Here is a 17,885-nt window from a genome sequence, read left to right as displayed (position 1 = left end):
TTGGGGTTCTCTGTGCTAGCCGTGTTCAGCAGCGTGCACTTCGGTTTCCCTGGGTCCGGAGGACTGTGCACACTGGTCATGGCTTTCCTGGCAGGCGTGGGATGGAGCAGCAGAAAGGTGAGTTGGTTTTAAGTTCTTCTACTTTCCCAATGAGAGCAACTTTCTCTTTCCAGATACTGTCTTAATATCTTGTAATAATATTTGTAATCATAAACGCTATTTTCCATGCATAGCTAGAGGTAGACCTTATCTGGTCACGTCAGCTTGTAACGTGACGTCACTACAGTCATGCCACCACACCGTCCTTATTCTTTGTGACGACGGCAGAGTGTTGTGTTGTACTGAGCCCCCATATTTTACTTACAGGACTCCTGCTCACGGGCATTTAGCTGGCTTCCAGGTTGTTGCCAAGACAAACAAGGTTTCAATAAAATATCCCTACATACACTATAGCTCATAAGTTCTTAAGACATTAACAATTCTTTTTTTAAAAAAGAATTATTTATTTAATTTTATTATTATTTTTTTAAATTTCCTACAGGGCACATGCACTCAACAGAGAGAGAAAGAAGGAGAGAGAGACGAGGGAGGGGGGGAGAGAGAGACAGAAAAAGGGAAAGTGAGAAAGCAAGCCACCAGGTCCAGGATTCAGACCATGGTCAGCCATGTGGGAGTCCAATACCTTAACCACCGTGCCACCTGTTGGCCCCAAGACATTATCAATGATAAAAAAACACCATTAATTTATGTCACCAAGAAAGAAACAAAAAATACTGCCAGTTAAACTATCAGGCAACATCCTAATTTCACAAATAGTAAAATATGAAAAAAAAATTTTTTTTGAGAGGTTTTTGCTACAGGGCGCGTGTACTCACCAGACAGACAGAGAGAGACATGGAGACAGAAAGCGAGAAATCACCCCCCGGGGGGGATGGCCACGCCGCAATCCCTTCTCCTCCATTCTCCTCTTGGGATCTTGGGCACGCACGCACACGTGCCCGGCGTGAGTTTTAAGCCACCAGGTCCAGTACGCTAACCACGGTCGACTACGTGGGAGTCCAGCGACATAGCCATTACACTAACTGCTGGTTCCCAAAAATATTTTTTAAAATCAACAAACTATAACATATCTTTGAGTTTAAACATGTCCAAGGTCATGCAATTAGAAAGTGGCATGGAACTTTTCAGCTCAGGTTTCTCTGATCCCCCAGCCGTAGTGCCCTGCAGTCTGCAGGTGGTATGGTGCACACCTTTGTATGCTGGTCTCTGCTAGATGAACACACACCCAGTATTTCTAAAACATTATACTCCCAAGCTCTGCTGTTTAAAATGATGTCTCTCAATTCATAAGTGATAGGCTAGAAAGATTGAACAATGAGAAGGGGCCACACCATGTGGAATGGAGCATAAAAGAGTTCTTTCAGCAATGGGAGGATCAGGGGGATTATTTCCACCTGAGTACACAGAGCCTACAGGCCCAGAAAGAAAAAGCAGGGAAGGGGAACATGATCATTTCCAATTACGCCATTCTTCAGTAAAACTATAAAAACATGAACGCTTAAACTACAAAACAGTACCGTCTAATACAGTATGTACACCTGCCAACACATGCACACATGTTTTCAGAAGTAGGAATTCTCCTAATAGTGCTTTGTAGGAATCTTTATAATTATCCATTTGTGAACCAATGACTGGTGTTAAAGCACTTCGTATATCTTAAGTGTCTTAGAAATGTCTTCATATAGGGACCAGCAGTTAGCATAATGGCTATGTTACTGAACTCCCATGTAGTCGACCGTGGTTCAAGTCCTGGACCCAGTGGCTTAAACTCATGCCGGGCACATGCGGCGTGGCCATCTCCACTGGGGGTGACTTCTCGTTTTCTGTCTGTCTCTCTCTCTTGTCTCTCTGGTGAGTGCACACACCCTGTAGCAAAAACCTCTCCAAAAAAAAAATCTTCATATATATATATTTTTTTATTTTTTTGCTGTTCTAGCTAATCTCTTCCTTATAAATGTCACAAATAAAGCCTGTGCCAGACCAATGACTCAAACTTCAAATCAATAAAAAAAATTCTTAGTATTTGTATTTTCATGTAATACAAATATGTGCATGTGTATGTTTGGTTTGTTTTCTTTCAGGCAGAGGTTGAAAAGATTATTGCTGTGATCTGGGACATTTTTCAGCCCCTTCTTTTTGGATTGATTGGAGCAGAGGTATCCATCGCCTCTCTCAGGCCAGAAACTGTTGGTAAGAATTTCAGAGTGGTATCTTTGCTGAAATTAACCCTTCTTATATTCAGTTTAAATATTTGCAGTAGATGTTTTCAGTGGTTCTCAATGTCACCGGTATATAAAAATTATGATCTAAGTCTTTTATTTCCTTGCCAGAGGGCATGTGTGCATGTATGCTAGCCAGGGGAAAAGAGGGGAGGTGGTGGGGGGGGAGATGTACAATAAGAAAGAACCTTCTTAACAGGGCGTGGTAACAATGAAATCCTTCTTTCTCCAGTTCTCCAACCCATCAAGATCTAGGCATGCACCTGGCATGCTTTTTCAAGCCACCAGGGCTGAGACTTGATCCTGATTTATCATGTGGTATCTGTCTTCTCTGCAGAGCACTTAACTGCTGAGCTGTGGGCCCAGCCGGGTCTTAGTCTTTTCAGAGCAGTTGATGAGAAAATAATGCCCGTGGGTTGTGTGGAGGTTATGGCGCTGAATCCCACAAAGCCAACTCTATGGTTGGAGTCCTGGACCCAGGCTGCTTGAAAATCACACCAGGCGCATGTGCATGTCTGCCCAAAATCCCAAGAGGAGAATGGAAGCGAAGGGAGTGTAGCGTGGCCATTCCTCTGAGGGATGTCTCTCTCTAGTGAGCACATGTGCCCTATCACAAAAAAAAAAAAAAAAAGAGAGAGAGAGAGAAAAAAGAATACTAGTACTGACCACTATTCAGAAAATTCAAGCCTTAAATTATTTTTTCTAAGGGTAAAAATGTTCATCCAGGCTGTTCTGACCATGGGCCAGATTACTTGAGATAATTAGTTCTGTAATGTGTACACATGAAATAGAAATGTATGTTCATTCATTCTTTTATTCACCCATACACTTAAAAGACATCATATTGAAACTCTTTGAGTCACAGGACTGCACTTAAAAAATAAATTGTGGGGACCAGCAGGTGGCCTGGTGGTCAAGGTGCTATATTCTCACGTGGCCGACCACAGTTCAAGTCCCAGACCTGGTGGCTTAAAAATCACACCAGGCACATGCATGCGTGCCCAAAATCCTGAGAACAGAGGAGAAGGGATTGTGATGTGGACATCCCCCCGGGGAGTGATGCCTCACATTCCCTTTCTCCATCTCTGTTTCTCTCTAGCACGTGAATGCAACCTATGGTAAAAACTGAAAAAAAATTAAAACGTGCATATCTTAAGATTAAATGATATGTTAAACAGTATATATTTTCTCCACTTAATTTATCCTTCATCTATCATGCTCCCTTTCTTCCTTTTTTCAAATTTTTCCAAAAGGGTAAATACATTCCCCTTTTCCACTTCAACTGATTTCCTCCCTCAATATATTCCAGTTACAAACCTCCTTTGTAAGTATTAAAATATGGGGCCAGATGTTGGCATGATGGTCAATGTGGCTGGATCCCACATGGCCGGCTGCATGGTTCAAGTCCTGGACCCAGTGGGTTAGGAGACATGAGGGGTGTGTATACCTGCGTGCCCAAAATCCCGAGAGAACGAAGGAGAAGGGACCGTGGCGTGGCCACCCCTTCTGCAGGCTGCCTTCTTTCCATACACCCCCTCCCCCCTGTGGCTAAATAAATAAAGAATTCGAATATGTCTGTTTTCCTGTTTTACTCTGAGGGAAACAACTTGTTTTAAACTAATGGTCTGACTTATTCTTTTTGTTTTTAGGAATTATTTATTTAGCTTTATTATTATTATTATTAATAATAATTATTATTATTTTACCAGAGAGAAGGGGGGAAGGGAAAGCAAGAAAGTAAGTCACCAGGTCCAGGACTCAAACCATGGTCTCCCATGTGGGAGTTTACCACTTTAACCACCACGCCACCTCATGGCCTAATACTGATATTATGATAAATTATACCTCCTCTTTTTGTATTTTTATTTTTTTAATGCTTTAAAATTATTTCTGTTGCTAGTATTTTGAATCAGTAACCATGAAATGTAATTTACCCCCTAGTATTTAATTATTTCTAAAAATCGAGTATTTCTTACAGGGCTTTGTGTTGCCACCCTGAGCACTGCTGTATTGATACGAATTTTGACAACATTTCTGATGGTGTGTTTTGCTGGTTTTAACATAAAGGAAAAGTTATTTATTTCTTTTGCATGGCTTCCCAAGGCCACAGTCCAGGTAATGACGGGGCGGGATGATTTCAACCACTATTTCTATATGAGACCTTAAAGTGTTGAATGAGAGGGCGTATTTAAATTTGGTAAAGATGCGTAATTTATGAAAAAGAGTTTATACTAATATACTCTTTAACTTTTTTTTATTTTTGGAATATGGATTCCTCACATGTGATAGCTAATTTAAGTTTCTTTAGGGTATAAAACTCCAATAAATCTCCACCCTATTGGGATGAAGTAGTAACAAGAGGAAGGATTTGAAGTTTTATCAGTTAGCACTCTCTAAATCACCCAGAGAGAGAGAGAGATATACTCCTCTCATTTCAATGACTTTCAAGAAGGGAATGACAGGTATTGTGTAGCCCACCTTAATGTGTAGAAATACTTCAATGTCAGTACGCTTGATGATCAATTATGCTTCACAATCTTTATACATACTGGAGAAAATTAGACTTATTTGGGAACGACTCAGAAAATGCTTTATTGATTTTCTATATTATAAGTTCCTAGAGTTGATATTAATTATTCAGACCTAGCTGAAGATCCTGACAAATGTCTCAATCACTTGACCCAAAATTTGTGCACTTGAACAAATGATAAAGAAAACACATGTAGATAGCTCCTTAAAAGTGTTGACTATGCATTTGGTATTATACCTAATTCTAATTAAATTAGAACTGTATAGATTATGACTTGTTGCAAATGTAATATATCCCTGACTATATTGTCTGTTTTCAGACTAATTACATCAAACAAGATTTAACTGTGCCTTCTCTGATTGTTTTGCAATTACTTAAATATGCAAATTTTTATTTTCTTGTAAAGATACTCAAGTGTTCTTAAATTATGAGGCTTTGGGGGCATGTGTGTGCTTCGTAATTATATTCCAGATTTTGTATGGCTGTGGGCTTGGGAATTATTCCAGAGAAGCTTTTTGTTTTGTTTTGTTTTGTTTTGAGAGAGAGATTTTTTCCTGTAGAGTACGTATGTTCACTGAAGAGACAGAGAAAGAGAAAAAGAGAAATCGTCCCCCCGGGAGGGGTAGCCACACCACAATCCCTTCTCCATTCTCCCCTCACGATTTTGTGCACGCTCGCACATGTGTCTGGTGTGTTGCAAGCCGCCAGGTCGACTATGTGGGAGTCCAGTGATGTAACCATTATGCCATCTGCTGGTCCCCACAGAAATTTTTCCATCAGACTTTCAAAGATGATTGAGATACAATGACTAGGATGCCATGGAAATAATGGAGTACAATAATGGGAGCCGTGGGAACCAGCAGTTAGCATAATGGCTATGTCGCTGGACTCCCATGTAGTCGACCGCAGTTCGCGTCCCGGACCCGGTAGCTTAAAACTCACGCCAGGCGCTTGTGCGTGCGTGCCCAAGATCCCGAGAGGAGAATGGAGGAGAAGGGATTGCGGCGTGACCATCCCCCCTGGGGAGTGATTTCTCGCTTTCTATATCTCTGTCTCTCTCTGTCTGTCTGGCGAGCACACACGCCCTATAGTGAAAACCTCTCCGAAAAAAAAAAATAAAAAAATAATGGGAGCCGTTTCTCCCTCACGGTGTCTCCAGCTGCCACATGATTTCTGATGACTTTCCATAGGTGAATATCAAAATAATGACCCTAGTACCTTAGGAATGAAAGATTTGTTTCTAAATGTTAAAATTTGAAATATTGGCACTTTTCTACCACTGAAGCAAATTCTAAAATGAGATTTTCTAGGATGTGTTAGATAATATATATTCTATGGAAGCAAGTGCAATCCTGAATTTTCTTTTTTCTTCTTTTGGCACTGCACAAGAAAAGTGTTTTTCAAACTTTTTTCCCCCAACATGACCTACTGTAAGAAAAATACATTAAGGGGCCAGCAAGTGGCGTGGTGGTTAAGGGCACTGGACTCCCACGTGGCTGACTGTGGTTCTGGACCTGGCGGCTTGCTTTCTCACTTTTCTCTCTCTCTTTCACTCTGTCCCTTTCTGATCAAGTTAAAAAAAATAAAATAAAGTTAAGTAAGATAATTTAAATAAATAAATAAAATAAAAATACATTAAATCACAACTAACTCAGCCTGCATACAAAGACCCACACACACATACACGGGGTTATGATTTGGATCGTGGTTTGTCCCCCAAAGTTTCATGTTTGGGATTTGGTGTTGGGAGGTGGTGATGCCAAGCGTGCAGTGACTGGCTCGTGGTGGTTACATTGAGGGTGCCACCTCCTGCATAGATTAATGGTGTGCCGAGGCCCAGGGAGTTCTAGCTCTCTGACCGAGTGTCAGTTATTACCAAGGACAGTGGCCAAAGCTTGCTTGCTGACTGCATGCCCCTGCCACCCTCTGTGCTTCCATCTGCCACACTGAAGGCTGGTCTGATGTGAGGTCTGCTTCTTTGGGCTTCCCAGCTGTCAGAATTACAAGTCAATAAACCTATATTTCTTTTTTTTTTTTTGGAGAGATTTTCGCTATAGGGCGCGTGCGCTCGCCAGACCGACAGAGAGAGACATAGAGACAGAAAGCGAGAAATCACCCCCCAGGGGGGATGGTCACGCCGCAATCCCTTCTCCTCCATTCTCCTCTCGGGATCTTGGGCACGCACGCACACGCGCCCGGCGTGAGTTTTAAGCCACCGGGTCTGGTATGCGAACTGCGGTCGACTACGTGGAAATCCAGCGACATAGCCATTACGCTAACTGCTGGTTCCCAACCTATATTTCTTTATAGATCTCCCAGTGTCAGGTATTTCTGTTAGCAATGCAATGATAGGTTAAGGCACGCATGCATGGAACAGAGAACTGAGAGAGAAATAAACATGGTAATGTAATGGACCGTACATGGTAATGTATGCAGCTCTTGCCAAGAATTCATAGAATGTCGGATTAGTTATCAGACAGAGTAAGGCGTGTAACGAAGAGCCTCCACATAAAACGACTAAATGAGGTAGATCTTGGGTTTTCTCTCACTGAGAGCCCAGCATGGATATTCCAGAGCTGGCAGGATGACTACCATCCTCAGGATCTGCCTTCTGTCTGTGGGCCCAGCTTTCACTTTCTCTCATTCGATAGGAAAAGGGAAAAGGATAGAGTGCGTGCATTCTTTTTTAGGGAACAGTCTGTATGTAACATTTATCACTTCCACTCACGTCTCCATGGCCAGAACTGAGATACACAGCTGTATCTAGTTGTAAAAGACGCTGAAAAAAAAGTCTCTGTCTGGAGAGTGATAAAACTAAGGCACTCTAGTACAGAAGGGAAACGAGGCATTCAGGCATCTACGGGAGACTGGTAGTCTCTGCTATCATGTCGGATGCACCTGCGTGTTTTCTCATTTCATTCTTCTGGAGGCTGACATTGTTCTGCTCTGTGGAATGAGCAAATAATTATCGATTAATACAGTTTTTTCTCATGGGTACTGATAATGTTGCCTTTTTCATTTAAAAGAAAATGGAAGTTTTCATAATACTTTCCAATAGGTACATTTTAAATAGAAAGCATTTTAATAATTCTGAGGCAGAGAATTAACAAAATTACCTAGTAAGATTAAGTTTTGAAGGTGCCTGCCACTTTCCTATGTCATAGTGTTTGATGATTGGTTTAGGCCCTAAAGGAATACATATTCATTTAAAATTTCACCATTTTCCAATAAGTAACAGTCTTTTGTTTGTTCGTTTGTTTTTTTAAATCTTGTTCTTTCTTAATTCTAAATTCCTAAAGATAAAGAATGAGAGGACCAATAACATTGAGCTTTACTCAGGAGAAATTTAATATGTAAAACTTAGTGTTATATTTAATTTATATTGTGAGTCCGTATTTACCTTGTATTTTATAATGCATTTGCCTGTTGTTTATGTAACACTACCTTATACAAATAGGTACATATGAATCTTATGTCTGTCCCCATGCAAGGGCAGGGAGGGTTCTTGGAAAATCAAATCCAACAGTAGTACACTTTGAAAGAAGACTAATAGAACTTTCTTAGTTGAGCAAAATAACAAGCGATTTGTTTTTGCAAATGATAAAATAACTGCCCCCTTTTTTGTACATGTCCTTACCTTAATCACGTTTCCAACTTAACCCTTAAACTTTTATAGGCTGCCATAGGATCTGTGGCTTTGGACACAGCAAGATCACATGGAGAGAAACAGTTAGAAGGATATGGAATGGATGTGCTGACGGGGGCATTTTTGGCCATCCTTATGACTGCCCCAATTGGAAGTCTACTTATTGGTTTGCTGGGCCCCAAGCTTCTCCAAAAAACTGAACCTCAAAATCAAGAAGAAGTTCAAGGAGAGTCTTCTGTACAAGTTTAGAGGTGAAAAAGTGAACATAATGATTAGAAAAGCTGCTACCAGATACTACTTTTATCAAGGAGGATATGAAAATAAGTAATGCTTAAGCTTCAAATGTCACAGAACCAAAAGTGAAGCTGTTTCTGTGAGTAGTGTCTTCAGCCCTTCCTCGTAGGGACTAATGCTTCGCATCCAACCCTAATCTCTCCGCCTTCCATTTTGTTTAATGCCCCTTCATCATGTATCTTAATTTGTGTAAGGACGGACCTATTTAACACACCATCATAACTTAAAGGCAGCATGGAGATGACTATGTTGGTGTCTCTTCTGCAGGCCAGCAGCAGCTCTGGACTCACTCACTGTGGGTTTCATGACACATGCTCACCTACACACACATGCCTTGTTGTTTTTGGCTCCTCTTCCTTTTATGTTTTAAACCCCATAATGAAGTCCCTCATCAGTTCCCACCCTCACTTTACTTGCTAACCTGCCTCTTCTCCATTTGCACTTCTATTACTATCTCTGTGTGAGTTGTGGAAACTGACTGGTCCCATCAGAACCATAAAGCACACGAGATGTCTTCGTTGGCTCTTCCTCTTGTCCCCTCTGGACGCAGAAGTCCTTCTCTCCCTAGAGGGCTTCCTGACATCCATGTCAGTGGCCCAGCCCCAGGGAGTGCCCCAAGCCAGCCCTTTCGTACTCATTTTTTGTGACCCACATTTTCAGACTCCAGTTTTTGGTTTAGAGATGGTTCATTTTCAAACCTACGATGGTCTCCTTATGACTACCTTAGTTACGGTAATATAAGCTGCTATAGTGAAGAAAATAGAAATGTGCTTCCTTCCTATGAAATCAGCTAGTTGGTTGATGCCGACAGGGTAGCTCTGCTCAGGAGGTCTGCTCAGAGACCTCTCTTCCGAGTCTTCCAGTCATGAGGCTCTGCTGTGCTGTATAGCATAGGATGTGGGTTAAAGACGGATCGCCCCCACGGCTCCTTTCTAGCCCTCAGGAAGGAGAAGAAAAGAACATGCAAGTAAAGCAATTCAGCTTTCAGGAAGTGATGTGGCGACTGAACCCTCTGTCCTCTGGCATCCTGTTGGTGATGGCCGCATCCCGCTGCGAGGAGACCGAGAAGTGTAGTCTAGTTAGGCACCCATATTCCTGGAGGAACAGAAGAGGAGTTTGTGAGAACAGAGCTATTCTGTTGGGTGTTATCGCTTCGTCACATACTCCTGCGTGTTAACAAAAGCTTTTCAAAGACGGTATCTTAAACCAAAGGAGTGACTTCTGTGGCATGAATTTTTGACATTGTGGGACACCAGCAGAGAAGATATCAGAAGACAGACTTATCTGCAGTCACGTTTTATCCCACTTTGTAGCAGGTCATGTCTGCTTTTGTGGGATCACCTAAGTTCTTCTGCCTAGTTGCTAAGATGATCACGTTTAAATATAATTTAAAGCTTTTATCATGTTGTATGTATACCTTGTCATATCCCATCAGAACCCTTTAAACTAGAATTCAAAGTTTGATCTTGAAGTAGATGTTAAATATGTATTAAATGAATGAATGATGAATGTCCTTATCCCCAAGATAACCTGCACAGAGCCTGTCCACTTTTTATCTAACTACCATTCCAGCCCTTTTCACGCTGACTTTGACACTATTAAAAACTAGGTTGGGGGTGGTGGTCGAGGCAACGGATCCCACATGGCTGACTTCATGATTCAAGTTCCAGACCTGGTGGCTTGAAAGATATGCCAGGTGTGTGCCCAAAATCCCAAGAGGAAAATGGAGAAGAAGGGATTGCAATAAGACCATCACCCCAGGGGATGATTTCTCACTTTTCCTCTCTCTCTTTCTCTGTCTCTCCAGTAAGTGCACATGCCCTATAGTAAAATCAATCAATCAATCAATTAAACAACGACAACAACAAAAACTAGTAACAGGCTGTTAAAGAGAAGCTGATCCCATGTGGTGACCACGAGTCCAATCCCTGGCCTAGTTGACCTGAAGTATGCTGGGCGGTATGCCCAAGATCTAGCAGGCTGGAGGCCTGAGAAAGAGCACAGTATGACCAGACCCTAGGGAGGGTGCTTCTCTCTCTCTCTCTCTCTCTCTCTCTCTCTCGTGTATGCACACAGACTCTATCATGAATAAAGGGGAGAAAAACTAATATTTGTCTCTTCTAAACAGCATTCTTTGTTTTTTGTTGTTTGTTTTTTTAATAACTTTTAAAATTATTTTAATTTAATTTTATTTATTCATTTATTTTATTTTAATTTGACCAGAGAGAGACAGAGAGAGAGAGTAAGAGAGAGAGAGAAAGCTACCAGGTCCGTAACTTGAACCGTGGTCAGCCATGTGGGAGTGTCCAGCGTCTTAACCACCATGCCACCTGCTGGTCCCTGTTTTTATTTTTTGAGAGAGTGTTTTTGCTGTAGGGTGCGTGTGCTCACCAGAAAGACAGAGACAGAAAGCTAGAACTCTGCCCCAAGGAGGATGGCCATGCCACAATCCCTTCATTCTCCTCCAGGATTTTGGGCATGCACTAACACACACCTGGTGTGAGTTTAAAGCCTCTGGGTGCAGGACTCGAACCATAGTCGACTACATGAGAGTCCAGTGATGTAACCATTATGCCATCTGCTAGTCCCAGAAAAGCCTTCATTTTAATGTCAGCCTGCCTCTACGGTCCGTGTTCTCAGTTTGGAGTGGACTAATTTATACTGTAGGTTAAGTGGGTGTGCAGCTGAACTTTATTGGTTAGGTGCACTTTGGTGGGGGTACCATAATCTTAGAGCTCTTCTGGCCCTCTGTTTGCAAGCTTTGAAACTAGATTCATTTGACAAATCCTGAAAGCCTTTGTTGACCCAGGCACATCAAGGCCAATCCTATTCCTGTCCTTAAGTATTTTACAGTCCAATAGAGGAGACAGATAATTAAACAAGAGATTGTAAAACTGTATAAATGCCATTATGCAGGGGGTACAGGGGTGCTGGGGATGCATGCAAGAGCACTCAGTCAATTCAGGGGGACTGAGGTTGAGGCACAACTTCCAAGAGAAAGCAAGGCCTCAGCTGAGGGGTGATTGAGACAGCTAGCGAGAGGAATATGAGGTCAAAGGTTACGCCATGAGAGCTGCTCCCAGATCATCAGTAGCATTGTCTTCAAGTAGCAGGCTTCGGGTCCTTACTAACCTCTACTTGACACAATTGATATAACTAAGTCGTAATGCTGTTAAAAAGATTCAGGGCCCCAAAGGAAAACTGTAAATGGATATTCGCAGTGTGGAAATGATTGATGGGTGCATTAAGCCATTCCCCAAAAGCCTGTTCCATTTCTCAGGACATGCAGGATGTCCATCCTACGTCTCCTAGGTGGGCAGCCACCCTGTAACCTCAACGACTGTCCCTTCTGGATTTTGGCTTTCTCCACCGAATCTGAGAAATTTGTGCCTATTATTGGAAACTCTAGGAATTTATTCATTGCTGGATTATGTTGCTAGTATAGAGAATAGAGATGGTGAGGTCAGAGAAAAAGCAAGTGTTCTGCAGAGCTCACCGTATAAAGTCTTGGGTGTCCTCACATTGAAAGCCACACTCCCTTGACTTTCTTCACGAAAGTTAATGCCATAGTATTGGCCAACCAAAGCCACTCCCACGCTAACTGCAGATAGAAACGATTGCTCTCACCTTTGGGTCCCTTATATTTACTTCTGTCAGAGCACATATAATGTTTTTTAAAATTTGTTTTACATATTTGTCATCTGTTAGCCTGTAAGGGAGGGAACCTTGCTATGGCCATGCAGTTTGCACAGGGCGTGGAACGCAGTAGGCACTTAATAAACATTTACTGAGTCAGTGAGGCTATCTTCCACCAGCACAGAAAATTGTCACATAGCCGTTCAGATCGCAGCCGGCTTAGTCTGTCCTAGTCAGACTGGGCTCCTGTGACAAAACACCATAGGCTCAGTGGCTTAAACAACAAACTTATTTCAGCTTAACAGTGGCCACCTTCTCACTACATCCTCACAGGTTGAGCAGAGAGAAAGTAAGCCTTCTGTTGTCTCCTATGAAGGCACTCTAATCAGGACCAGCTGGTGACATGATTAAGGCCTGGACTCCCAGATAGCCAACCATGGTTTCAGCTTCAGACCTGGAGGCTTCAAAAACATGCCAGGCCTGAGTTTATGTGTGCCCAAAATCCCAGAAGGAGAATGGAGGAGGAAAGATGGTGGCATGGCCACCACCCACACATCCCTTCATCCCCAGGAAGTGATTTCTCCCTTTCCCTCTCACTGTCTCTGCCTCTATGTCTCCCTCTCTTGCCCTCTCTCCCCGGTGAATGCACGTGCCCTATGGCAAACACTTAATAACAAAATAAAGGCACTGTAATTACATCCCTAGTGCCCTTCCCTCATGACCTCACCTAAACCTAATTATTTCCCCCAAATCCCCATATCCACATATAATCACATTAGGGATTAAAGCTTCAATATATGAATTTTGCGGGGAGAGCATTCAGTCCATAACAGGACTGTCATATTCCAAGGGCAGTGTTAAACTCTAACTTCTTGGTCTTCGATGCTCCTGTTTGCTAGGCTCAGTGCTCTCTCCTTTCTGAGAAGTGTTTTTGTTTTTCCCAGACAGACTGATTAGGTTCCAGCTTAAGTTACTGTCACATTCCAGCCTCTTTCTCTCCAGTATTATTAACTCCAAATAACCTTAATTGAACTTAGATGGCCTCAAAATAATCTCAACTATACATCATCAAATGATCTCATTCATATTCATTAAGAACAGTATGTTTTCTAATTACAAAATAATACATTTTCATTGCAGAAAATTTAGAACACAGTAAAGAACACGAGATTACTGCAACTACTCTTAACATAAATACCTTCTTTCTTTTAAAAACGTTACCCCCATAGTTCTGAAAGATGTCTTTTTTTTTTTTAAATCTACTAACTTATTAAGGCTTGGAAAAGTCATGTTTTGCATAGAAAAACAGAAAAAAATACATCATGACTTTTCCAACAACCCAATAGTTAGAAAAAAGGTAAGACAAGTATTTTATATTCAATTTTTGTGGAGACAGATTGAAGAATTTTTGCTGTACATCGTGAATACTAAACCTGCAAAAGTCATTTATTCATCTGGTAATATTCAAGTATTCATTTTGCAATGAATAAATCAAATTCCTACCTTCCTGGAGCTTGTTTCAAAGTACACTCATTCTCTCATTCGAAATACACCTACAACATGTGTACTTCGTGCCAGGCATTGTGCAGATTCTGGGAAACAGCGATGAATAAGATATTCAAGGACTGTTTTCAGTGGAACTTGAATTCTAGTGAGAAGCGTGGGAAATACAGACATGAGTAAGATAAGATATTTGCCTTCAAGAACCTTTCAAAGAAATATGTTCAAGCAGCTGTCATCCAAATGAATGATTCAAAAGTGGTCTAAGTGGGGAAATTGGGGAAAACTTCTTAAGAGGAGCTGACACTTGAACTGGACCTTCAGGAGTACGGAGGATTCAGATGGATGGTATGGTATAGCGGAGTAAGGTAAAGACTACAGTGAGTCAGAGGAAAGCTGGCACATTAGCAAGGTTTGAAAACAGTAAAGCCCTGGACTGTAAGAGGTTGGCACTTGAAATAAAGAGACTTAGTGGGAGATAAGACTAGCAAAGACAGTTGGCACTGAAATCATACTAAATATACCACTGGCCAAATATTTATTTTTACTGAAGCATGAAACCATTTGTGTGGAAGACAGTCTTAAAACTTTGTTCATGTCAATTTTAGTGAAACAATGCAGTCATGAGTGAGGTTATTCTTGTTCCTCAAAAATTCTTTACATTCCAGGGCACTGTTGCAAATATAATTAATTCAATTATTTTTAAATTACTATTTTTTATAAGAAAAACTATCCAATGTTTGTTTAAATGCTGTTTTAAACATTGTTCAATTTTCATTATATGTTCTTTAAATAAATGAAAGACAGTATTTTTTTAAATGTTCTGGAACATTTTATTTCTACATGAATCATTTATGTAATTCTCCATACCAGGAGGGGATTGTTTCATGCCAATTTGGGAGCAAGTAATAACACATTTTCAGTTTATTAACCAAATTACATGAGGTGTGATCCCTCTGACCTGGTGAGAATTCCAAACTCAACTTATTGATGTGCCCACCCTCCTAACCTGGACCCTAAAGCACTTAACTTGGCAAGTGTTCATTGCGTCTAGAGCAATAGTGCCCTGGATGCCATCAAACTCCTAACACAGGTCCCCCTCCCAGATCTATTATTTGTCTCTCCTCTGAGTACCAGGAAATTTACCCCTTCCCTTCTATATCATGAGACAAGTATTCCCTTAGCCCAATAATCACGAAGGCCGTCAGCTCCCTAAAACAAAGGACAATTCAGTCCTTGTGGAGATGTCCTCTATACCACTGAGGTAGAAGCTTGTAACAATAGAAAGATAATTTCTTATTCAGTCATCCAAGAAAGAGTTGAAATTCTAATCAGATCTTAAGTGATGAATAAGAAAAGGAGAAAGGGAACACTCCCAGTAAATGAACTAATTTCAAGGAAAGAGAACACTGAGCAAAAAGGAAATAACAGTGTTCAGGAGTTCATATTTTGAGTATCTGGAGAAAAGTTAAAAGGGCAGTCTGACTTTCTAAGCTTGGACTTTGTCCAATAACGGTAGATTTTAGTCTATTTTAGGAAGCTTAGGGATTCCTTAGGGGAACCTGACGACCACCTTTGAGATCAAAATTCAAACTTCCTGGACCCGCCCTCAACCACAGCACTTTTTTTTTTTTAATAATTATTTTATTTAACTTTATTTATTTGTTTGTTTTATTTTAATTTGACCAGGGAGAGAGAGAGAGAAAGGGAAAGTAAGAAAACAAGCTGCCAAGTAAAGGGTTGAACTGCAGTCAGCCATGTGGGAGTCCAGAGTCCTTAACCACCACGCCACCTGCTGGCCCCAACCACAGCACTTCTGCTTTCATGGTTTTAGGTGAAAGTGTCTACATAAGATTTTCTGTGCAAAACACAACAGAACTGACACCCACACACAACCACCGCAGAGGTTCTCTACTGACTATAGGTATGCTGAGAGCTTACTTTGCACCGAGCCCTGTTCCAAACACTGGCCATGTCTCATTTATGCTCACAGCACCACCGCATTTCTTACAGATGCGAAAACAAGCTTGGGAGATTGTGTTTGCCTGTGGCCCATAGCTAGGAAGTGGCAGCTGAACTGTGAGTGCGGTCTTGACCCCAGAGACTGCTGTTTTCCCACTGCACTACATCAAAGCTGACTTCGGAGAAAACGTATCCGAGTGTTGACAAGTTACTACTAGCACACGCAGTCCCTGGCGCTGCTTCTTGGCTGAAATGCCCAGAGACGCTGGCTCCGTCCCTCGATTTCCATCATACACCTGATAGGTGGCTATTCAGAGCAGACGTCGAAAGCACAGGGTTGCGTAGAACAAATGCACACACGTGGCCCCAGGACGCGCGGAACACCAGCGTCCGCGGGCGCTGGGGCACTACGTCACTTAAGCGCGCCGCTGCCAGCCCCGCCTACCGCCAGCCGCCCCGCCCCGAGCGGCGCGTGGTTTACACGACGGTTGCTGGGCACCTGGGCGGCTCCGGGCAGGCGAGGGCTGCTAAAGGAGCTGTAGGTAGGGCCCATTTTCGTGACTCGCCCCGGAAGTCCCTCCGGTTCCGCGCCCGTTTCCCTTCTCCTCCCCTAGGAACGCCGCCCGTCCTCCGCTCATGGAGCGCACGTCGCGGCCGTTCCCGGACCCCAGGAAACAGCCGCCCCTCCCCAGCTCGTCCGCACTCCCTCGTCCCCCATCTCTCTGTTCTCAACTTCCCGCCTGTGAACGGGTCCTCGCAAGTAAGAGAGAGGGGCCTGTCGGTCAAGATGGGCTGCGCAGTTCATTTTATTAAGCACTAGCTGTGTCGTGTGACCCAGTGGTGAATCTGCAAACGGGCAAACCAGCTCAGCTGCACCTGTGCGCGGACACGGCCCGGTCCTGAGAAGGCTCTCGCGCCCCAGGGCGGCTCCCATGTGTGCCTGTCGGCTGTGTGGCGGTGGACTGAGGCTTTTGAAGGGCTAAGGAGGACTGTGGCGCGCCCAGGGTGTGTCAGGCACCTGCTCAGTGACAGCCCAGGACCATTCCGGTCCCTGACGGCCGTCTGTGGTCCCCGGGCCTGTGCAGGGTTCAGTGATGGGGAGGGGCGAGGGGCCCCGTTGGCGGAATAAGGTCACACCTCCCTTCCTGATTTTCCCTAGGGGTAAATACAGTTGTTATTAGTGACACAGAATGTAGACAATTAACACTCGCTGGTATCACTCCCAGAGAATTAGTGTATTAGAGAGTTTAGTCATTGGGGCCAGCAGGTGGCAGTGGTGAAGGCACTGGATTCCCAGAGGGCCGACCATGGTTTGAGTCCGGGACCTGGCTGCTTGCTTTCTCCCTTTCTCACTTTCTCTGTCATCTCTCATCTGTCTCTAGTGAGCACACCTGCCCTATAGCAAATTTAAAAAATAATAATTCTTTTTTTAAAACAAAAATAACCAAAGATTTTAGTCACTATGTGGCTTTGAAAAGAGCATTCGTATTTATTGCCATCTCTGAGTACCAGAATTTAGACTGCTTTTTTTTTTCCTGGCTGGCTCTTGTTTAAACTCCTACTCATTACCAGACAAAAGGGGCAAATGGAATAATAGTAATATATAACCTACCATTTTTTTTGGATCTTCTTATTTTGTACATTATTTTCATACTCATCCTGTTTATACACTTGTGAGAGATGAGTTTAACAAAACCCCATTTTACTGGGGAGGGAACTAAATGCTAACAGTACCTGCAACACAGTATAATAAACATTCAGTAAATGTTTGTTGAAGGAATGAACGGATGAGTTCCTGAAGAGTCCTGTTTTATCCACTGTTGTTCTCCCTGGACCCAGAGCTAAGTCTAGTGGAAGGTAAGCCCACGGACGTGTCTACAGTAAAGAAGTCGGGTGACCTGTGTGTGGAGTTAAGCACTGGCTGTATTATATAATCCAGTGGTAAATCTGCAAATGGGAAAATGAGCTGCACATGCGCTGTGGTTGGAGCTGTCCCAGGTATTGCCTGCTGGTCTTGAGAAGGTCCTCTCATCGTAAA

The 17,885-nt window shown here is 42.6% G+C and overlaps 2 protein-coding genes across 8 annotated transcripts in view; both read left to right on the top strand.

Annotated features, from left to right (window-relative positions):
• SLC9B2 (solute carrier family 9 member B2) overlaps window positions 1-10,409 on the top strand; it is a gene marked incomplete in the record, with an annotated part of 44,991 nt that extends 34,582 nt beyond the window's left edge. The window contains 4 exon segments of the mRNA XM_027772919.1: window positions 1-117; window positions 2,142-2,250; window positions 4,258-4,394; window positions 8,486-10,409. Of these exon segments, the coding sequence (XP_027628720.1) occupies window positions 1-117; window positions 2,142-2,250; window positions 4,258-4,394; window positions 8,486-8,704 (582 nt within the window).
• A 5,895-nt stretch (window positions 10,410-16,304) lies between these two features.
• SLC9B1 (solute carrier family 9 member B1) overlaps window positions 16,305-17,885 on the top strand; it is a 60,304-nt gene continuing 58,723 nt past the window's right edge. For 4 of the 7 annotated variants that reach the window (XM_006151152.2, XM_006151147.2, XM_006151148.2 and 1 more), the window contains exons 1-2: window positions 16,305-16,389; window positions 17,625-17,704. The gene's annotated coding sequence lies outside the window, so the exon portion shown is untranslated. Of the gene's footprint in view, window positions 16,390-16,461; window positions 16,608-17,624; window positions 17,705-17,885 lie in introns of those variants that run through there. The other 3 variants (XM_006151151.3, XM_006151149.2, XM_014588859.1) reach the window with 3 other exon arrangements.

This window comes from Tupaia chinensis, unplaced genomic scaffold (genome assembly GCF_000334495.1).
Source record: "Tupaia chinensis unplaced genomic scaffold, TupChi_1.0 Scaffold000315_1, whole genome shotgun sequence".
Taxonomy (NCBI): Eukaryota; Metazoa; Chordata; class Mammalia; order Scandentia; family Tupaiidae; genus Tupaia; species Tupaia belangeri.
The sequence above is the reverse complement of the archived record's forward strand: the minus strand, read 5'-3'. Positions and strand labels throughout refer to the sequence as shown.